Genomic DNA, 24052 nt, shown 5'->3' with positions numbered 1-24052 from the left:
TTATGTATGTACCAGCCCAGTATTACACGTTACAGGGGCCTCAGCACTTTGGCAAATGCACTTTGACAAATGACACAACTTTGGAAAAGTTGGCAAAAGAATGGAGTTTGGATTTTAAAGCAGCCTTTCATTGATGCATGCTTTACTTCCTTCTGCACTTGGCAGTGTACAAATGAAAGTTTCGCAGCACATATTTTTTTAGCCTAGGTAAAGGAATCCAATAATGATTCATTCTTCCAAACAAGAATTCTATTTGCACAAATTCGCAGCATATGAAAACTTATTGGCATTCTAGTTAGCCGTGGCGTATGCAATCTTTCTATGACATGACTCCCCCAAGAGCTAGCCAGCTTAAATAACTATACTTGAAGTGAGTTAGTTATGTGCTGTGCGAATGGAGCTAAACTCACGAGAAACCCTAGTCTCAGCACAAGGTACTTCAGGAGGCCGTAGGTTTAAGCTCCACCCGCACAGTACATAACTCGTTCACTTTATGTATAACTTTCCTTCTCTTTCGCCCAAGGTACACTTTGTAGGAAGAACATATATGAGCGATCTTGTATATATACACGACTAGCCACTAGCCTATCTCACCTATGTTAATCCACACCACCGCTGCCGGCGGCCCACCACCACCAATGCCTCTTCCCTGCTCGGTGTCTTACTAGTGCCAAGTGCACCTCTTTTGGGTCTTTTCTTCCCTGGGGATCAGACCCGTGGAAATAAAACTGGGTATCCATCATTCCATACGGATGGCTATTCCATGTAGGAAGAAGAAGAAGCTCAGAAGCTGCGCCCCGTCGTTGGAGGCATTCACTTGGTTTCTCTTCTTCTTCTTCTTCAGCCGCGGGTTGAGTAATGCTGGTGAACGGACTATAAAGAGCATTTTATTATTTGACTCTGCACAAGAGACGAATGTTGTTTCCTTCATGAGGAAATTGGATGAGAGAGGAAAGTTGTGCAGAACACGGACATCAATAAATTTCGCAGAATTTTCATACGCTATCCTCTCCTCCTCTATCTAGATCAAACTAATCAAATAACCAAACCGCCTTTGCACTCGATTTCCTTTCTAACCGTCCTAATAAGTAAGGACTCCATAAATGGACAACTTATTGTAAATTCCTCAACTTAATATGTGTACATACATTTTTGGTTGCAAACTTTCAACATTCGACGCTACGTATGTACAGTTAATCTTGTGGGCATGAAGTGATAACTTTATGTCCATAGAAAATATATCAGTTTGGACAATGGGACTAATTGTTGTTAAGTTTTATTACATTGAGCATTGAAAATCCCAACATTATTCCGATTTTTTTTACTTTATTGAGAATCGGAATTCAGTTAGCATGAGGTGCGTCAAACCAGACTCGTATTGCACACCACACGGTAATAAACTTGGCTGGGTAAACGTGCGAGGAATTGGATCATCAAAGTTTGTGATATGCGTGTGAGCCCTGGGCTTATCCGATACTGGAGAGAATATGACGTTTTTTACAATACCGATCATCTTACAATGGTTGATACGGTTTGGCTTAACAGATTTGACCAAACACTTGTCTCAGGGCTGACGCAATATTTATATTCATGTTTTGAAATGTCGAACAGGATTTTGCATTTTATTACGGGTTTTTACTCCCATCATCGCTAAGTATTTACATTCGTATGTACATATTAATTTATTATGCGCAAAAGAAGACCATGGTCAATTAAGTAAAACTGTATAACCTTAATGAATTATCTCAAACTCGTGTCCATCGGAATATCTCAGTGTGTCACAAGGATACGGCGAGAACGGTCTGTACTTTTGTCGATTCTGTCCTACTGACTCTACTTTTAGCGTGCACAATGTTTCCAACCATAGCGAAGGTCTTGCTTCTATCCGTGGTAACGCCAATAGCCTTAGGATTAGTAGAAACACCTACAGAAAAAATACACTTCAAAGCTTCTACATCAAATGACGTGATCCTTAGTTTCAATCCAAGTCCCAACATCGTCATCAAGTCAATTTCGCAACAAAGTTTTGCCACCAGAGGAGACAAAATCAACCAACTGGTCGCAAATCTTGAGCAAAATACAAAAACCTCGCAACAAATTATACACGATTACCTCACGTCGAATAACATTGCATTCATTCCAATCTGGATAACTAACCAAATTTCCGTTAAAAACGTTGACCTTCAATTGCTGGAAGAATTGTCGAAATTTGAGGACATCATAGCAATCGAGGAAGACCTCCTAATTCCAGTACCTCAAGAATTAGTAGCCGACCAACCGACCGACCGCATCGAAACGAGACGAGATGAGAGCGTGGTCGAATGGGGAATCCAAATCATCCGAGCGAACGAAGCTCGCTTTCTCATCAACTCCTCCGGCTTGACCCATGACGAAGTTCGAGTTGGCATAATCGACACTGGGATTCGCTTAACTCACGAAGCCATAGAAGACAAGTACTACGGGACTTATGGGTGGTTTGACCCTTACGGTTTGACCGACTCTCCAGACGACGGGAACGGTCATGGCACGCACGTTACAGGGACAATCCTGGGAAGTAAAGGGATCGGAGTCGCTCCATTCGCAAAATGGATGGGATGCAAAGGATGTGATACGTCGACCTGTGCAGTAACTGCGCTTCTTCTCTGTGGCCAGTACATCACCTGCCCCACCCTTCCAGACATGTCGGCAAAGAACTGTACCCTAGCCCCCCATGTTGTTAACAACAGTTGGGGCGGTGGTCAGAATGTGTCTTGGTATGATGTCGTTATCAACGCGTGGCACGAGGTTGGAATCATTCCGGTCTTCGCTGCCGGTAATTATGGGCCCCTCTGCAGCACTGTAAGCTCACCTAGCGATCGAAATGTCATTTCGGTGGGCGCAACTACGTCCACTGATACCATTGCGTCCTTCAGTGGTCGTGGACCTGCTATTGATGGAGGGATGAAGCCGGACATTTCTGGTCCTGGGGACCTTGTCTTGTCCTCCACAAATGTGTCCGATACTTCGTACGGCCTATACAGAGGAACTAGTATGGTAAGTCTCATTTTAAGTTGTGGTTCCGACCAGTTGAATAAATAATTATACAATGCATTTTAAAATACTACAGGCCACCCCTCACATAGTTGGAGTCATCGCGATTATGAAGTCGATCAATATCAATTTGTCGTATGAGGAAGTAAAATATTGGTTGGAAAATGGAGTGGATACCACCATTTTGCAATCACAAAATATTGCTTGTGGAGGAATCCCAGATAATCAGTTTCCAAACCCGTTTTTTGGACATGGCCGAGTCAACGCTTTCAAATCTGTGTCGCCAATGCTTCTGCAATTATCCACCACCACCACAACAACAACAACGACAACAACTCCGAGAACAACGCCTCGAAATCCAAATACTAATTCCGGGGTGACTCTCGGGGCAGCTAAATGGCTGGTGTTGCTTCTGACAGGTTTTGCCTTTTCACAAGTTGTGCGTACTTCTTTATCTTTGTAATTTAACAAGTACAAGCATATCTTCATGACAGAATCAGTAAATTTTTTGTACACAAAATTTTATGACGAGTTACATGATATGTTTTGATCTTCTTACTTTATATAATTTTAGTGGTTCCAAATTAGTGATTCTAAACTACTTAGTTTCTGTTGCATGGGTTAAAAGTCGAACCAGTTTGAACAAAAACTCAACATTAAAATTGCCAATTGTTATTGAAATACACCAAGCTTTGCATAATAAAAGCAATTGAAGAAAACTCACTTTAATTCTTTTCTTGGGGTCGTCCGCGTCTTGATGGAAGGACGTTTCTCTCACAAAGTTCATATTTTTTTGATCTAGTGGTCACTTTACAAGTTGATTGGACTACTATTTCTGTTGTACTCCTTTTTTCCTCGCATGGACAGACACAACTTATCGACTTGATTATTTCAGAGGTTGGTCGTTCGTCGCCGGTGACCCCACAACAAAAATAAGTCTTGATCCACCCATCGTCCAACTTGGAGTCATTAATAGCTTGGGAAGTGACGCCGGAAATGGGTGACAATTTCTTGCAGGTGATTATGGGCCAATAAGTTAAATGTGTCAGTACTGTGGTAATTGTGCGACACGAGCTCAAGCCCCTTTTCTGCTGCAACTCTCGTGTTAAATCTGCATAAAAAAAGCAACAAATATGCTTTTGTTAAAACATTATTTGACATGATGGTTGACAAGAATACATTATTTAATTCAAAATGAATACATTATGTCGCAAATGTAAACACTTTACATCTGACGTGTCTTATGACATGTTTAACAATGATAAGTTTCAGGAATTGTCATCTCAATTTTCTGACGAGTATCTCATAATTGCATTTACCAAACATCGTTACGATTCGTGACACTGCTCATATGTAACATGCACCACTGCAGCCAAATAGTACTATAATCTTGGTCATAGTAGTTACTGCCTCGCCTACACATCCGACTCGCAGTTGTGTAGCTGTCTTGGTGAAAGTTTCGAGAAAACACCGCTTTCCTTCCTTTTACCCGACGTGACTGTGAATATGAAGCAGGAGTGAATAATAAATTCTTAAAATGTGCCGGTATTATTCTTCCACCTCAACCAACCAACAAGTCCATAACACACCACTCAACATATCCAATCCAGCATTAAAACCATAAGACGCACCGTAGTAAATAGTAATACGAGAGATGTACTTTCTCTCCTCAGTCCAATGAGATTCCACAAAAATATTTCTCACTTTCTCATCTTAAACTTTCTTTAGAAAGAGGAAAGAAAATGCAAGAATGAATTTTTCTCAATTTTCAACTTTCATAACCATTTTTAATACTTTTAGAGTGGCTTCGTACATACGAGTGTGTGGTTGGTACGTCTATGCTCGTGGTATGACTTTCGAGAGCACAATTCACAAAAAAGTTGTCAAAGAGAAAATATCATGTCTTGTGAGACTTTTTATTCAAGAGGTATGAAGCCAAGAGTCAGAAATTGAATATATCGACCTGTGAACAAGTCTTCTTATTGGCAGAGGTGTGTTTGCGGTGAAATCTTAACAACCCGACGGCGAGGACTCTTTAGAAAAGAAATGAATCCTGCTAAATAGCCTCTTTTTACACATTCGTGAAATAGTTTGTCATCCTCACTCGCAGGATCAGCAGAACTTTATGTAACTGTACGGCTCTCAACAATGAAACCTACTTTTGAATGTGTCTAAACTTTTTTTTTCTTCCCCTTCTTAACTTACTATGACATGAGTAATGTGTATTAATGCCTGGATCATTATAAGTTTGTAAGTTTCAAAAAAAATTACCATTCAGAGAGTTGAACATGGAACCAGCACCACTGCTGTTATACGGATTCTGCTAACTATCTCCGCAGCAAGAAACCAGAAGAGATTCTTCCCAAACACAGCGGATGCTTTTCTTCATTAATCTCCAGAGTCATTACAAATGCGTTACACGTTTGAGAACGGATATCAAGCAATTTCCGCAAAGAAGAGATAGCTCTGTACCTTAGGATGTTGACTCCTCAATTCAATTAAAAGTTTGAAATAAACTCTGCCATTTGGAATGACCATTTTTTATGGTCTGATTGACCAAATATTTACGCGCAATCAGTACCATAAGTATTTGACATGTAATATTCATACGTATCACAAACAGGACAAGATTTGCAAGCAAAGTTTCTTGAGTACGGGCAATTTTGATCTGATTTAAAGTATGGATTCTTATCAATCGCCAGATAAAATAATGATCAGGAAGAAAATTGGATGAATGTCATCACAAATACATACTTTCTCGGAAATGCGTACAATATTTCCTCAATAATATTTGTACAGACGGGCCACTGGGTTTATTCAATCGCATTTTACGAATGGGTCGAGTTGAGTTACTTATTTTAGCAGTGCGTGTGCTGAGAGATGTTCCAAAGGAAGAAGACGAAGGATCCGGCTATCAGCAAGTAACCAACAACCAAACCTCATAGACTGGAAACGGAGTCCATTAGCAGTTATTTGTACTTGGCAAGAAGATATGAAACATCTCGTAAGCAAGGGAAAGGAAACCGGAGGCAACCAAACTAAACTAACCACCTCACTCCCTCCTCTCCCTCTCTGAGGCTTGTAATGCCCAAGATTACATTTGCGGAATCCGAGAAAAAATGTTTCTACATTCCAACAAACTGTGCATAGGCAAGGCAGCACACAACCTGGCCAAAAGTGCGATCTACACAATCTGAGACTTCCGTTTTGACAAAGTTCGGAGATTTTTTTACCATAGGCGCAACGTTATTTATGAGAATATTAGATCATGTCGTGGAACATAATAAATTTAAATCTTCCCCACTTACTACCCAGATTATCACAACTGCAATAAGTGAAGAAAAGTTTAGCACGGGCTTAAATCCACCATTTGTAAACGCCCCATTGCAGAAGCTGATTCGGTTTACAACCTCAGAAAGTGAGAACGAGCAAAGTTATTCAAGAAGGTAGCGAAAGAAAGCAATTTTGCCTTTTTACTACAAAGTAAGTAGAAGTAATGAAGAAAGCCGTAGAGAAAAAGTGGATTTAGGGAAGCCTGCGAAGAGAGAGAGAAGAAAACAGGCAGAGCACTTAACAAGAAGACCGGCGATGTGGTGACTACTTTAGTCCGACTAACTCTGCGATCTGTCTCAACAATGTTTGGACAACGAATCTGGGCTAAATCCGTTCTGATTTTTGCAAGACGCAAGAATTTACAATATGGATGTAAGAAGAATAAGAAGGAGATTCAGATTCCTTTCCCCCCAAGCAGACATTCCTCTATTGCTGATCTTCTGGCCTTACTGATCGCTCGTAGGAGTAGTCGGTTTGTCCGTCTGGCTGAGAAAAGAGTCTGTGCCGGTCTTCATTGAAAAGCCCATTATTAATACTTTCTCCCTTGGCTGGACCGATCATATACGTACGATCGAGGCTAGTATTGCCATTAGCACCAAAACCTTCGTCATGCTTGTTAAACCGTTCTGCACGACGGGGTAACACGTAAAAATCATCACAGTTTCCTCTCCCGGACTTTTTTTTTGCTGATTCTACTCTTTTTTTAAATCTAATCTTTTATGACGATCCCTAATCTTTCGTAAGTACAGGAAATTATGAGTTGCATTAAATATGAGCAAATTCTCCTCGGAAGTAGAAATATACAAGTTTTCTTTTGTATATTCATGATTCCTCGGTTTAATTGAATTTATAATTCAGTGTACAATAGTATTAATGGAGATACATTGTTCTTCAAACTTTGCCCATTACGTAAATGATTTGCTCGTCGTAAGGATCATTTATCCTTCCATGCAAATTAACTAAACCTTATTTTCCCACAGTGTATAGCGAGAAGTACATATTTCAAGTTCCTGTAATTTCGTATTTGAATTCTATTGAGTGACTGAGACACGCACGATGCACATGCTAAAGTGTGTGCATTTAATTTGATCTGATCGAGTTTTGCATGAGAACACGAGACAAATTCAGCCGTAACTTTTGAATCAGTGAATGTTTTGGTCTGAAATTTATACGATCGGTAGGCCGAAGAAAGATGCTAATCATGAATTTCTTGGAATTCAGATGCAAAACTTGGATGAGCAGAAATTCAAAGTGAAAAAAAAATTAGCAAAATTGGAATTTAACAGAAAAGGTAATTGGAAATGGTGAAGAATTGCATCGGCACATCGGCACACGTGGACTGATGAATCTCAAATTGACTCGTATTGACTAGAATACACCAAACCTGAAGATACAGAACCGCAAAAAATCGGACCTGTCATCAATGAGTTTTCGTTGTGGTAGGCGAATGTTTTGAGCGCATGGCATGAAACCTCTAAATATTTTGCAAAAGCCAAGCCACAAAATGTGAATGCAACCGACTACGTAAAAAATTATCACCTAGTCTAAAGCAAATACGAGGACATGATTTAAGCGAATGGTCGAACTGGCAACTACTAATCTGAAGATACGTCTGATAAAAAATTGAATCCGCAATTATCACCATTTTTTATTAAGAACCTTTCAAATATTTTCAGGGAAAATGAGATCGAATTAAATGCACACCCTTTATTATTGAATCCCTGTCTTGCTGTGCTATCAATATCTTGAGTCATTAATAATCATTCTATCTTCTTCAGCTGTCTCAACTGATACTCTGGTAATCCATCACGCTGCATCATTTACATCCCTGCACTTTAAAAAGGATTATTATGAAAATGGAAAACAAATGTAACCACCGTCCTTGTCAGAAAATATTTCCTTCTTGTTCGTTGAGCAAAGGTGGTTGGCTGCCTTATTTCTTCTCTCCGGCGAAACTGTTTGTCTCCACGATGGAATGCTATGTTGTGCGACATGATCTCCACATTTTATGCACAAAAATCTATATAAAAAATTTGATTGACAGTGGCAAATATTTGCATCATTGTTCTTACATACATCGCTCTGCCGCTTTCAGTTTCCTCTTTTCATGCAATGCAAACATATACAGTTTTTATCTTTCCTCATCCAGTAAAATTTGCCCACTTTCTAATTACTTTCACCGTCATAGCCTCATTATGTGAAATTTGTATAATCCTTAAGCCTAGTACTTTAAAATATGCATCCGTTAAGCTAGGAAGTGGGTTAATGGTGAATTTTCCACTATTCACGAAATTCGCCTAGTGATATTCTCCAAAATTGGATCATGATCATGGGAATTAAATTGCTTTCATTCCAGCGGCAGGAAGGATTAAACAATGGTGCTCAGTCATGTGGCAAATGCAAAGTATCACGGACAGCATAAAAGAACAGCCGGATGGAAGGATGATGGGAAAAGCAACGAGCTGACCACTTAAGCACGACCGTGCCCAGCGATGAGAAAAGCAGTCTTCCTGCTGCAATTCATCGACTCATTCACAATCAGTTAAGACAACTCGAGGACGACCATGTCCAAGTTCAATATGTGGATATTTCACAGACAGGACTAAGATTACGATTACTGCGTCTCTTAGTTTGCGACTAATCCAACGAGACGCAGTTTATTGTGTGTACTTGAGCTAAAAGATTTTGACATTCTTCATTGCTCGTGGATGAAAGTCGTCCTTTATTCGCATTCGCATTTTATCTCCCCTCAAGACAATGGTCTCCAAATGTCCTCAAGTCCTTGATCCTTCCTCCTCACTCTTGTCCACTTAAGAGCATATGCTGATTTGCCAAACGATACCTTTCTTCCTCAGGCAAATCCCCACTTTGGTTGGACCAAGTATGTAACCGAGGAGTCGGATACCGTATCGCTCACACTGTGCTCTCGCATCAGTCTCTTTGCGTCTGTCTTTTTACCACAAACGAACGAAGCCAGTACATACTCTCCAATGTGTATATTTTCCTTCCTGCAGGCAGGATTTTATGTCGGATCGTAATAGACGCAGGAATGAAAATGGTCTCCACAGGAGTTTTACTATCTTGAAAATGGGAGCAATATCCTATCATCATTTTTATAGAGAAAAATAAAACATAGTACAGATTTCTCTCGAGTTACAGGAAAATAGTCTTTGCACTTTAATAAATTGCTATCTAGAAAAAATAATGAAGCTTAAAGGCACCGTGAGTATCATATTTTTTAAACATATTTTTAAACAAAGGTTCAGATTTGCTATTCTAAAATCCAATTTTGTATCCCAAAAATTAGCACAGAAACACAAACTATCGCGTGCATTTTGCATTTGATGTTAAACTTTCTCCAACCCAGTTACCGCTTGAACTCTACTCCAAACAAAGGTTTATCGGTTTCTAGCGTTTCATTTCTTGCATAACGGAGTATAATAGGGTGCCATAAAACGGCCAGTATTTATTTGTCCGACAGGAAGGATGCAGAGGGTGAAGAAATTTCGAGGCTGGGGGATGCATCCAGCTGTTGAAAGCAGCTTCAGAGAATCCGTCCTCGTCCAAGTGAGAGTAACAAAGTGGAAGAAGTGTGTGTCAGTCTGTCTGGAACGAGGTGTGAGTGAGGTGAAAGATTGCCCAACTTCAAAGTTTGTTGGGACTGCTGCTAACATGGATGAAATGAAAACTTTCTGGCTGATTTCCTACTTTCCGACGACGAGGAGGAGGAGAAGAAGAAGAAGCAAGGTGTCCACTTGGCTTAAATCGTCCTTTAATTGAATCGCCTGCTCGTCAACAATCCATCTTCCCGTTCTTCTCCGTCTTCTGGTTGAGGAGAGGAAAGTCTCAACTTTCACCCGTGACCAAAGTTGTGTTGCTACCTTTCTTCTTGGTTGCCCTTCTCAGCAACGTATTATTTCGTAACTCCGACAGTGTCAAGTGTTTAATTTGTGTGGTGGTGATTGGCTGATGACACGTTGATAATGTCTCATGATTAAGTGATCCGTGTGGAGAAAGTATGTTTTCTGTAGTCAATGGAACCATGTATTCGCTACACTACCATCTTCTTGACATAATGGATTGTAAGTTTTGAAGGGTTCCCAAGAAGAACTAACTAAAGCGCTGTCCAGTTCCTTAAAAAAATGTGGAAGAAATATAGCCTAGAGAAGTGCAATTACGGTTTCTGAGTTCCGACAGTGAAAAAAAGACGAGGCGAAATCAGATAAATTAATTCCCATCTACTACAACACAACTTTCCAAGCAATTTTCGCACTCGTTGACACTGAGCTGTTTTTAGCTATTGGCATGGAGCAAACAAGTAGCCAACCACTCTTCAAATTCATCAATCAGAATTAAGTAGAAATACAAGATGCTTTAAGGCGAGTGAGAAAAGATTGCAATAACTTTTGACCTCGAATCAACCATGTAACGAGGAGAATATAACCGTCTTTAGCTTCCTTTGCTTATTTTGGTAAGAGGGAAACATTCTTAAGCCAACACAAACAGTGGGAGCAGCAACGGGAGGAAAAACACTTGAATTCGTTTGGCAGGGAAGCTCAAAGACAGAGCTTATGTGCAGGGGAACAATACATAACATTTTTTAGCTGCTTATTCTCCCCTCTGCTGCTGCTCTGTGTTCTTGGAGAAATTCTCCTACGGCTGATTCCTGATCTTGATGGATGTCTTCGATGGAACGTCTTGGTTGGCTTGATGCCGTCCTCGTCATCCGCGCTTCATCATCACACTCTTTGTACACACAAGAAGAAAGTTGCAACTCTGCAGAATTCGGCCGCAAAAGTGACTCATCTTAACACCTTTGTTGACCTAGCAAACTGCAGAAGCAGCAGGGATGTCATAATTCTTGGCATGACATTGCGATACGCAATTCCATTGTATGTCCATTATGAGTGACAGCTTTTGAAACATTTTTCTAAAGAAGCCTAATATGTACTGGTGGGCCGGGGCGTTGTTTAAAAATAATTGGTGTTATGAGATGATTATCTTTTGAGATTGTTTTAGTTTTAGTTTATTTAGCTGAAATGGGACAATGTCAGAATTCAGTTAGTATCTGTTTTCTGTAAATGGTTCGCTGAGACGTGGATGTATTATTTCTAACTGTTCACAAACTTTTCATGGTGCTTTCAACTTTTTGAACACTTTTGTTATGAGACCGGAAGTAGTAGTTAGACAACATTTTTTAACAGAACACCAGACCTCGATTCTACTGTGGCACGAAGACGATGAACATTTTCTAATATCAACAACATAGTCCTCACATGGCGAGGATAACACTATATCTGTGAATAATAGGGGTAAATTGGGCAGGCGAATTCTCAAACTTGTGACCAACTTTCTCACTTTTTTATTCGTCTTATTCTCATCTCTCTCTGGCTGACATGGGCTAGTTTCTCAACGCTTCTGAAAAGTGGTCAACTTGGAAAACGAGATGGATGGGGACTGACAATGACAACTTTCGGATATCCGCTGAACAAGGAAGCCATGTACCCTTCCATCAAGAACTAGAATTTACCATATTTTGACATCCTTTCTTGTGTGTCAGTCTCTCGTTTTCATACTTTTGCATAAACCCCTGTGGAGCGATATCATGTGCTTTGATGTAGAATATTGTACTATCGTATGAGAATTTTTTAGTTAGGTGTGATTAACTAAAGTAGCCATTTCTTAATTACCTGGTTAAGCTTAAATACAATTAGATACACATTTGGGTAAAAGCCAGCAAAAACCATCCCAAAATTTTAATTTCCCAGCAATATGGAACGACTGCATACTTACACATGCGAGTCTCGGTATTAACTTTATTTCCGTGTTATAATTTTGACTTCAACTTTTGCTCCATAAAAGTTACGTAGTTTTGTAGTTTGCCAATAAAACTAAGAAACTTCTCAATTCGGAAATTATTTTTAAAACATGTTGAAGAACAGATGAAAAAAGTTCCTTGCGAGTGAGAGAGTGAGTCATCAAGAGTTCGGACTGACAGCCAGAGTTATTTTTGACAAATCATGTCGCTCAAGAAACTTGAGCTCAGAAAGCAATATAGAAATATATTTTTGGACTTGTATTCGCATTATGAAAATGAGATGTTGGTGAAATTCGCAAAATATACAACAACATTCATCGGTCGCCATATATTATGCCAGTTAATGGCTTCATTGACAGTATCGGGAGGGAGGGAGGTAAGTTGACGCTGCTGGAGTGCACAGCTAATAAAATACGTTTGGTAATTGATACCCTTCACCTCCACGAATCTCCGTCACCACACGTACACATACACCGTCACCTCTGTTTTTGACTTAAAGGGTGTCTAATGGATTCCAACGGACATAAACAAGTCCAATCCCTTGGAGCTAGAAGAAGCAATCTACTGTATTTCATGTTTAATGTCCCTTTCCTCCTCCTGCTCCTGAAGACTTTATTCAACCCATTTCAACGCTAGTCCCCGAAAAATATGTATATCATCCACAAAGCCACTGCTTACATGTTATGGCATACAGTTTCACCACGCCGCTTTTTGTGCATAAAATCTGTCAGGAAAATGTCATTCATAAAGATACGCATTAGTGAAAGGTATTAGCATGCGGCCTAAGATTGAGTGAAGGTTGGTTGGTGCAAGCCCCTCCTTTCTTCGTGCCATAATGAGGATAAATGCTGGAAAGTAAAAGATTTTTTTTTGCCATCAACCAAGAACGATTTTATTTTCATGGTTTAAGGAGGATAGTTTTGTGAGGAATTGGGTCATTAAAGGATATGGATGACATCATGGCCACAGTGCTGGTCGTACTGTGGTGGGAGGTGAATGTATAACATCGGAGCAGAAATGGGTCTAATCGTCGTATCGTTTGCGACAGATAGGATATCCTTGCTTGCCTGAAATAATGTCTTTCCGCTTCCTTCCCAGAACCAGTCGGCAGAAGACACCAGAGATATTTAAGGTTGGTTTCTCACCATTTAAAGGCCGTATTGAATGTGATAGTTGTGTCGTTTACTTTGTGATTTAAACTCTGCGATTGATTCATATAATGGAGTCAAGAAGGCGATAATGCACCAGAGGAAAAGTATGTACCTTTCATCCACAATTCAATCCCATTGTGCAACGTAACCCTTTGACACATACGTGTTCACTATACGCATCGCATATTTTTGGCGTTGCACTATTTTGGGAGTTTTGGATGATAAAGCAAAGCATCCACCGCACATGTTAGGAAACAGGATTCACGAGTTTCGGAAGGGCAGAAAAAAATAAATATAGGACTGACGCCTTAGGAGAAGATCCCACCAAGCAGATTCTGGTTGAGCAAAGGGTCTCGAAATAAGGGCAGAAGATGAAACGGAGAATAAGGGTGGCGGTGTGATAGCTCCTTGCTTCTGTAACATGGATTGTCAAAAGTGTGAGGCCAAAGGGAGCTCACGGGGGGAGTTATAGGAAGATAGCATCTATTGGCAGTTTCCTTCTTCCTCTGTTCACCAACTCCTTGACACCGATTCAATATCTGCTCCTCCATCCGCGTGTCGCAAGTCTCTCGCAGTTTCCACTTCCTTTCTTCCTCGAGCTTGTGGAGAAAGGAACACGACGACGAGGAATAAAAAGCAGCACCAGCAGAGTGACTGGCGTGGTGTGTAGTTGAAGATTATGGGCACCTCCATCAAAGCCTTTCGCCCTCGTCGTCTCTCTTTTCTCCTCCTCTTTGTTACTTTCTCACTTAAATAAATGCACTAATCCCCCACAGAACGGGGTGACTGTTAGCTAGCTGTACATTTTCAGGAAGGAGAATAAATGGGCAATTATTTCCTCTCTAATAAATCAATGTTGGAAGCCTTTGATTCATTGCTCCGCGAAGACAACTGCTGCTTCTGCTGCTGCTCGTAATAAAATTTGCAACTTTATTGCAATTTGCACATATGGAGTAGTATCGACGCACACGCGACCGACACCTATCTCGACGACCTTTTTACTTTCACGATATTTCACAAGTCATCTGTAACCCATCCTTTTCTTTCCCATGCGGAGTCATTGCAGAGACGTTTTATTTTTAGCGTACGATTTTTAAATATGCAAATTTTCTGATTAGTAGAACGCGACACAAAAACTGCGATAAAAATGAAATTTTTAACGACGCGTCTCATTCGTAAGCTAATAAGCCAAATGTTGAGATGAGTAAGCATGCTGTGAAATCTTGGCCCCTACCTTGAGTCGTCATTTGCTCCTGTTAGTTCCACTTGGGAAGTTATTTCAGTTTTTGGGATAATAATTTACGCGGAGCAGTGCAGTTTTCTTGAAACCTCTTCTTTTCTTCGACTCACCATCAGGTTCCAACTAATTGGATCAGACTGAGTCGATTGATTAAACACGCAGAAAGAGGAAGACGGGCGAATGACACTTTAGTTAGTTGGGAGCTAATCACCTTATTAGACGGGCAGGACGTGACGAAGAAGGCTGATAAATGAACTACTCCCACGTCGTAGGTCTGTTCAAGCCCAGCAGCAGATCGGGTCCTCCTCCTGCCTCCCAGATCCTCCAGAGAAATGGGAGATAGAAGCAGAAATAAATACAAGAAGAGAGGACGAATAAGACGACACTAGGAGTAAGCAAGTGGCCGTTTTAGGAATAAATATACGCACTGCAGCAGCAGTGAATCCTGGCAAAGACGTGTACAATGGATGAAGTGGCAGTCGTGGTGGGTTTTGGATCTTGGATGGATACTTGCTGGATTTCAGTCAAGCAAGCAAGCACTGTAGATCAATAGCCAAACAGAGCAACCCTGCCTGCCTGCCTGCTTTCACTCTGAACTGAACTGGAAGTTATTATGCAAGTAGTTTAAATGGATGGTTGACGCTTTCTTATTCCGCAGAGTATTTGTTCGTCGTCCTCTTCTTCGTATTCTTCTTCTTCTTCAACTACTCCGGTCCTCGTCTGAAAACAACTGAAGGCCGGATTTTTATGAGAGGGGCTGCGTCAGCACATTCTAATTCTAAAAGACTGGGTAGTAATGAAACGTCTACTTGAAACAAGGGAGAGAAAAAGAAGAAGAAGAAGAAGACGAAGCGGATATAATTGTACCAGCACGGATTTCGCTGCTGCATTGATATTCAGCGTGGTAGTAGCGAATCCCCAGCGTCAAATTTGGTTATTTGTGCAAGTCATCGTTGTGGCGAAATCATATATAACGAGGCAAATTGTCCTGGTGGGAAGGGTGTAAATGCCTCGAGACGAATTAGCAGGGAAAGAGCTGCGAATTAAGAGCATGTCGGATATTTGTAGCTAAATCTCAATTTACCAAAGGTGAATCGACAGAATGGGTGAGTGTGGAAGAAAAGTGTGAGAATTTCCAGAAGAGGTGAAGTGCGATTTATGTCATCCATCCACTAATGTTAGAGTAGGAAAAAAGAGACCCGGCTTATTTAGTCGAAATTTGATGTCCCGTCATGTTTTCTTCTAACACTGAACATTGCCCCACGAACTGCTGCATACTGCTTCTTCTTCTGGGTGCAGAGAGAGAGAGCCAACTGGCAGTCTCCGTCAATCAAAACGCTGTCAGGGGAAAATGTGGAAAATGTGGAAAATTGTCTGGGCAATTTGATACGGCATGGGTGGATTGGGTGGAAAGAGGACGTAATGTACCATACGATTACTTTGCTTTGTTTACCTATCCTGAGAAATAAGGTATTTGTCAGCCAGTCACGTCTATCTCCGTCCCCAGAATGAAAGGATTCCTTCTTGACGGCGTTTCTCCTCCCCCGAATCAATTCCACTCATTCATGAAGCTACTCGCCAAGAAGAAGTAGCCTCGGACAGAGTTCAACTTTTAAACCGAGTTGAAAAGTGACGGATGTAATGAATAAATGTGATACGGTGAAAGAGAAATGCCGACAACCAACCAACTCCTTCTTCTTCTTCTTTGACGTGACTAATACCCTCCGCTATTTCCTCTCTCTCTCTCTCTCTCCTCATCCGGAAAAGGTATGCAGAGCAACAAATTGTAAACTATTTCACATCTCGCTCATCCAAACACAACTTCTCGCTCTATCCGTTCCAAAGAGATTCCATTTCATTCCGTCGCATTTGACGATAAGCTTAATCATATGAGATCTCGTGTATAACAAATTTGTTGACTGGCATGACACGCACACAAGTACGATCCTCAGCCTGTTTGTTCTGTGGGGAGCAGATGACACTTTTTTTAAAGACAACCCAACTCGAGGCGAGTAATGCAAATTGACTTTACACACACACACACGTGTGTGAATGGAGTGATTCATAACATCCAATCAGTCTTGCATCACATCACATAAAGTCGCCAGAATTGTATTGACGACGAAGGAACCAAAATACTGACGTGCAATATGTATTAGGAGAAAAAGCTTCACTTTCAAGTCTGAATATCTGTCAAAATTGTGCAAACCGACAAAATGTCATGGAGAAGAAGAAGTGTCTGCATGTGCCATGGGATGGATCAGAAACAAAACTCTTTCGAAATGAATTGTTTATATGTTACGGAAGATATCGTGGAAGGAACGATACGCTGAACGAGTCGATGTACGGGCTGAAGACGACACAATTGCAGCAGATTGAGACGAATTGGATAGTTCACAGCAGCAGTGGGAGGAATGAAGAGTGTTGGTTTACGTTGCTTTCGGGCAAAGTGTGGCAACTCTGAGACAAGTCAAGCCAAAAAAGTAAGTGGAAGGAGGAATAATAAACACACGAGATGAGATGAGGGAAACACAATCAGCTCAGCGAATCAACGTCTCTTTTTCTCTCGGGTGGGGAACAAACAAGGCTATTAACAACAAGGTGGGAGAGAAAGTAGGGAGGGCTCCAAGTTATCTAACGAGAGACTAGCCTTGCACAAAAAAAGTATTCATTTTGACGGGAATAAATGCTTCTCTGTATTTAAATAAGTAGAAATTGAGTTATTTTTACACACTGAATGTCTAGTCTTCTGTGCACATCCTCCCCTTGCGTACCGACAGACAGGCTCACAAGCAATTTTTTTTACTGCAATTTTTTTGCTTCTTAGGTATGTACCATTCATTTCATTTCGTACGACGTAATACCTTTGGCTGCATGGTATTTCATGTATCACACATTGCAAAATGCCCAAGTGTGCAAAGAATTAGGATCGCGTAGACTGGCCAGGATGTAAGAGCGTTAAAAGCCTTTAAGTTTCCGGAAACGGTGGAAAATCCAAAATGGGAAATCCAAGTGCTTCGGGTGACGTACTTTCACTGGAGAAAGGAGAGAAAGGAGGGAGGGATGGAGTGAACAGCAGCTCAAAGGTTGAATATGTTTGTCAGTTCAGTTTTGTCTGCTGCTTTTCGGAGAGAGAATGGGGAGAGGAGATTCATGGACTGAGAGGATGCATTGTGGACAAACACACAGGGGTGATGTTGGTGAAATTGGCTGGATGCCACTGCTTAGAATGGGATCACAATTTTTTCAAGCCTTACTTTCTTCCATTCGCCTCTCCTTACTATAAAGAAACGACTCTTTGGCATCTTTCCCCCCATCGTAATTTATTTCTTGCCACACACGAAACAGGCTCCTTCCGAGAGAGAGAAGCCTTCATGGGAATCTTCAATACATACAAATTGAGAATAGCTTCATAATTTTTATGACATATGTACTGCCACTGGGCCGGCTATCACTTAGGTTAGGGTTGGATGTACTTATCATGTCATCCTCCTTAGCATCATCATGTGTGAACGGACCACCCCCATTCTGGCATCTTCACTTATTGGCTATTGCGAACAACAAAAGAAATCTCACTGCTCCTAGTCCGTTTTTGTCGTCTAATCGCAGTGATCGATACTTAATGCCTAAATTTTGATGACAAAATCACCTTCTATTCGTATTATTGCACCCGTCCACCATCACCACCACGGTTACAACGAGAAGGGAGAAAAGCCCTTAATGTTCCAAATATTCCAGGGGCGATTCCAGTTTCATAATGTCTCTTTCCAGCCACGACCAACTATAATCCAACCTCGTGCACAGAATTTGTCGTGATTTGCGAAAGATTATTCTATTTTTGATGTCAATCATTAAATTATTCAACTCTTTTGGCTCCATGTCAAAACCCGTTCTCTAATTTTTGTATTATTGACTATTAGTCTTAATCACTGGTAAATCTAATAAAGAGATGTGACACGCCTCCTGCTATCTGGCATGCTACATATTTGGCGTAATTTTGTGTATGGTACATACGTACCCAATTAACTCTGTGGTAATGGAATTTCAATGCATAAATAAATTATGGTTTTGGCATTGTTTGAAGGTGACAAAGACAAAATCGTAATTGAACATTGTGAGAAATTCTTTGAAAAAATCTGCATCCCAACCAACCACGACGTGCAGTCGTGGCTGGATGCATTTGTTGAATGCGGAAGTAAAAAGGATCCCATTCACTTGCAGGTTTCATTTCAGTGGAAGAATGGAGAGAGGATAATGTATAATACTTTGGCTGAAGTATATGTAGGCAGAAAATCATAATGACACGAGAACGACGAGTTTATTAAGCATGTAGACATACATACATAGAGCGGATCTCTCTCCTTCTCTTTCTCCCCTCTGACCAGGAGTATGTGCACATGGCATGAAAATACAGTAATACGAACAGTCTGTAATAGTCGAAAGTAATGACATCAAAAAGAAAATGAAATTATGCACCATCCAAGAACAACTATACGGGAATTTCAACAACTGGGTCAAACCAACAGTTGACTTCACCCACCAACCAACCAACCCATTTTTTATCTCCTGGCAAACTCACAGAGTCGTGCATAAATTACTCCGCTTCCTCTCCCAGATTCGAAAAAGGACTACCAACCATGCAACATCCCCCACTTTTGAGCTTTCCTATTCCTCCAGGACTCAGGCACATCTTATGATTTTCGAAATCTGCAAACTCTTAGCAAACCAAATTTCTTGCTCTACATATTTCCCTTTTTTCTCTTGGAGGTAGCCATTTTTCCAGCAATGTCTTCATCGTAACACGGATAATCTCAGCTTTACTACGATTCCTGCATGTTCGTTGGAAAAATGAGAGACTCAAAAGACCATCGTCATATTGGTTCATATTTCGATTCAATTTAATGGTCATGCGTCTTTTAGCATTATTTAGATCGCTGTTGTGCATTGCTGCGGGGTGTGAAGCCGTAAAAGATGTAAAGTCCTCACATTTTCCGGCAGTAAAATTCCGAGGGCTTAAGCATAGCTTTAAAGTGATTCCTTACAAAGTACGTAATAATAATAAGTAGTGGATGAATACGAAAAAGGCGAAGAAGAAAGTCGTCGCGATGATGGGTGGACGGGTAGTAGCTTTAGCTCTCCTATCGTTTTATAAGGGTAATGGCTCTGTTATGAAGGAACTGAGGAGGGCGATGCCGTTCTCATTTAATAAAGCAGTTTCTCGCCTCTATTTCTCTTTTGTGATTATCACTAAGCGAAACAATTTGATTAGATGCGCGTGTACATCGTTTCTCTCCAGGGCCATAAAAGGCCTGGCGTATTATTCACTAGGCGAGGCAGCTTGTTTTATGGAAAAGGATAAAAATAAGGAGCAGATTATTATTCGTTACTTATTTGAAGCTTGTTAAAGGATTGAATAAAATGGGGTTACATAATTGCACGTATAAAGAGAAGGATAAAGATATCTACCTTTTAAAACATTTATGTATTTATCTTGTGATGTTTTGATTAAAGTTTGAATGAGAAAATTAATTATAGAAATTAGACCATTATTTTTTTTCGACTAAAGTTTAACCCAGGGCAAATTTAAAAAGTGTGCCATAAGAACCTTTTACTTTAACTTAAAACGAAAATCTTTGTCCAATAGACATTTTCCGTCCGGCTAAAATTATATGCTCTTAAACCAATTAATTTATGCATGTTTCCCTTGTACACATATCTTAAATGCAAGATTTGTGTGTATGCATGAATTGAGTTGTCGATGTGAAGGAAAATCCTGTAATTACGGAGCTGCAGGCAAATCCATTAAGGAATGCCAAAAAAGAACTTTGATTTATCTAGCTAAATTTACTTAACATCATATTTGCTTTCCCTTTGAAGTTTTTATGTTTCCTGCTTCTCTGTGCACATCGTTGTTGGTACACTATGCAAACTTCATGCGATCATAAGAACACAAATCGTATGTAATACATGTGTAGCTTCACAAACTATGCTAACTGTAAATAATTATACAACCCATGTTGCCAACTGATTTCACACAACTTGTAACGTTTGTAACGTCCCTCTTTGTACTGTGAAATGAGTCTGTTTTCCTTGTTTTCATGTTGAAGTAAGACAAATTCAAGCACACACTAAAAGTGTCTTCTTGGTCTAAACATACAACCTTTTCACGGTGCCGTCCAATGTTGACTAATAGATACACAAGCAGACCAGCCAAATTCGTTACGCAACTGCACCCGTTGACATTTACCTTCCATCTTTCTTCTTCTTCTTTCATCTACCTGAGTACCTTTATTTTGCTGTCTGTTCTAAGAAAATCGAAACGTATCTCTTCCATCGTGATTCTTTCCAAGACACGTGTAATCAGATGTCAAAGAGCATTGTGCGCCTCCCCTTAGCCCAATTACTTCTGGGCAAGAAATATCAAGAGGTTGAAATAAATGACAAGTAAATTTAGTGTATTATACAGTTTTATCAAACCATAGACACCGACATTGATAAGTCGTTGCAGATGTTTGTTTACCAGGAGTTATAGGAAGTTCGCCGTCAATGCTAACAATAGCGTAAAATAATACGTTCCAAGATTTGGTTCTCCTTATTGCAACCCTTTCTTGAATTCTGAATGAGGAAGATGACACAAAAGTCATCTCGACTCTCAAAGTGGTAACTTTCTCCACCAGCAAGCACCGCTTCATAAAAGTTAAGTAAAAATGCAGACGTTACAAGGAAAAGGACCAAGATTAATTTGTCTTCTCGCAACTTTGGGGAAATATACGGTAGAAAAATTGACTTCTTTTCATTAGAATGCACAACAAGTCGGGAATCTTCTTTCTCATGTCCTGCCTTTTCCACCACCACAGCAAAGCAACCGCACTGAATGGAATCAATTTTATTCACCACCGCTGACGACGACGACTTCTATCTCTCTCCACCACAGTGCAAACAACATCATTCTCACCAAAACCAATGACAAGAACCCTTTTGTTTCCCAACTATCCTCCTCCTCCCTGACTTTGCAATCTTCAAGCGGAAATATTTGATGACTAGACAATGAAGGGAAATGCTAATTCTTGTCCAAAAAATGTACATTAAACCTCAGCGAAATAAGTAATCTATATGCCCGACAGAAAAATAGATTGCTTCAAGTGCCAATATTTCTACAATTCTTTTCACTCAGTCGTGTCCTCGCATGAGAAGAAGAACTAATTTTGATACCTTTCCCTTTCACCATTCACTTGGTGATCTCTTTAATTTGCCCAGCTTTGCATTACCAAGAAATAGTTGGTCCACTGGTTTTGATAGAGAGAGAGAGAAAGTTGAGTTGACTTGTTCTCTCTGGAGAAAATGAGTAGGACTGAGCTTACCTGCTCTGCATACAGCCACGCAGTCATCTAGAAGAAGAATGTGGGCGAAGGTAAAAGTCTAACTAATTTCACTCTCAGTCAGAATAGTGCTATGTAGTTCTTCTCGCTGTGTTCTCCTTTTCTCCTTTGTTGAGGTGAACTACAAGTCGAAGGACGAAAACGACGACACGGCAACGGCAACGTCATTCCACGCAGGGAGAAGAAGACAGTCAGCATTTTGCATTTATTTTGTGGTGGAAACTTCTTTACCACCAAGTTTTAAATGATTTGGGCTGCCGTTTATAAATAGTTGAGAGGGCGAGAGACAGGTTGGAGGAAGAATGTTCAAGTTCTGTGTGCATTTCAACAAGTTCAAGTCATGACAGATGTGGAGTACACACGGTATTAATCACTTTCGTTTCGACTAATTTTGAAAAACTCTGTTTGAGCAAAGGAGCTGATATTTAGCATTTTAAGGTGGTGGATTCTACCCAAGGTGAAGATACTTTGTCTCTGTTGTGCCATCATTCACGGGGTAAACCAATCTCAACAAAGTTTTTACCTGGTACCCACATAGATTAAAGATTAAGCACGCCGAGCCGAATCGTAGCACGGGTTGAATGTTTTATACCCAGAAGATAATATTCATCACAGAGTTAATGACTCCAGTCTGTTGGATGAGTTCACTACTGCACGAAACACACCACGAAGCACCACAATGAGTAATTGGGTGCTAAACTAAGCAAGTGGGAAATTATGTTGGGAAGGGTTGATGGATGAGAGTGTTAAAGTAGAGCAGAACAAAGGCAGGTGGGATCCTATATTGCTTTCTCCACCACCGGAACGTCTACCCTTGCCCCGCTGCTGCTGTTGCATTACATACAACACAATGTTTTCTTCGTCTGCTTTCTCCTATGTCATCTCACTGAAATACCGACGTGATGTGGTGGTGATGAAGCAGTCGTGGTGGTGGAAACTGTATCCCCATTTCCTTCCCAACTTCTACTACTGCGATAATGCTACGATTAAGCAGCCGTGGTGGTGGTCCGTTCATGTCTGTCTCAAATTCCCAGGAGAAAATTTATGTTCCTTCGTATATACTTACTACGGCTGAAGTCAAATGTGAATCGTGTGCTCCTCATCGGCAATAATGGAATGCATTATTTTATTTTTTTCATCCCAACAATCTCAAACTTTGTTGCATTGTTGGTTTTTATTCGTCAAAAACGAGCCAGTTTTCACCACCAAGCGGCAGCTACTACTTTATTGTTGAGAGAACAGTTGTCCACTTTCTTACCCCGATTAAGGCACACAAAAGGAGTTCAAATGTTATTGATGATGATGGCTGTGATGACGGTGGGTGAGAAGAAAAACTGGTTCTCACTAAATTCAAATCATAGGAGAAGGGTTATAGATTTGCTCTTTTGCTTGTTCAGAGTGTTTCTTCTTTCGCACAATTGGCTCGTTGTGGGACTAATCGTCGTAGAAATGGAGGAGTTGAGTGAGAGGAATGCAGCACTGAGAAGACGTTCTCCTTGTCGTCGGTGCTGTTGGTGAGTGATGAGTTATCGGCGAGAAATATTATATCGCGAGGCTGGCTGAGAAGGAGGACGAGAGGGATCTGAAGCAGAGATGGAAAATGATCAAGAACTGTGGCGAAACTGACAGTCGTCTCGTTCTGGGTAGCTCAGTTTAGTTCACTTGAGCAATCTCGCACATTGGACCAAAACCGCACGTCCAGAGTAGCACGTGCGCAAATCCGCTGCATGAAACGTTCTCTTTTACGTACTCCCCTTTATTTTTCATGCCACATTTTCCGGATTCTACGGACATTGTATACAGACAGAAGGAGATCTTCGAAAAACCAAGCGACGAGGTCCGTGTTTACAAAAGAGTATTCTCATGACATGACTCTTGGCTGCTTGGGTGCAGTTAAATCTTTAAAGAAATAAGTAAGTAACTGCTGTGCACGGAAGGAGGAAAAGAAGAAACTTTACTTACCAGGATCGCGGAAGCTGGCTGGAAAAGTCGTCCGGACGGAGGATGAGTATTATAAGTTTATCCAGGAAAGCAGGGATGCATGGAGGGAGAGAAATTCATGATATATTGCTCCACGAGTACAAGAATTATCTCCATCCTT

General features: G+C 40.6%; 2 protein-coding genes across 2 annotated transcripts in view; one reads left to right on the top strand and one right to left on the bottom strand.

The window, feature by feature from the left end:
• LOC110850913 (transient receptor potential-gamma protein) overlaps nt 1–23561 on the bottom strand; it is a 50029-nt gene extending 26468 nt beyond the window's left edge. The window contains exons 1-2 of the mRNA XM_022098517.2: nt 21934–23561; nt 3755–4141 (exon numbers count right to left, since the gene is read on the bottom strand). Coding sequence (XP_021954209.1) covers nt 3755–3817 — 63 coding nt within the window. The 5' untranslated portion in view covers nt 3818–4141; nt 21934–23561. The remainder of the gene's footprint in view (nt 1–3754; nt 4142–21933) is intronic.
• Nucleotides 1700–3753, top strand: LOC110851483 (bacillopeptidase F). Its single transcript, XM_022099272.2, has 2 exons — nt 1700–3033; nt 3107–3753. The coding sequence occupies exons 1-2, from the start codon at nt 1852–1854 to the stop codon at nt 3491–3493; spliced, it is 1569 nt and encodes a 522-aa protein (XP_021954964.1). The 5' UTR covers nt 1700–1851; the 3' UTR covers nt 3494–3753.
• Nucleotides 23562–24052: the final 491 nt, after the last annotated feature.

The sequence above is a fragment of the Folsomia candida genome, unplaced genomic scaffold, assembly GCF_002217175.1.
Source record: "Folsomia candida strain VU population unplaced genomic scaffold, ASM221717v1 Fcan01_Sc006, whole genome shotgun sequence".
In the NCBI taxonomy this organism is placed as follows: Eukaryota; Metazoa; Arthropoda; class Collembola; order Entomobryomorpha; family Isotomidae; genus Folsomia; species Folsomia candida.
The sequence above is the reverse complement of the archived record's forward strand: the minus strand, read 5'-3'. Positions and strand labels throughout refer to the sequence as shown.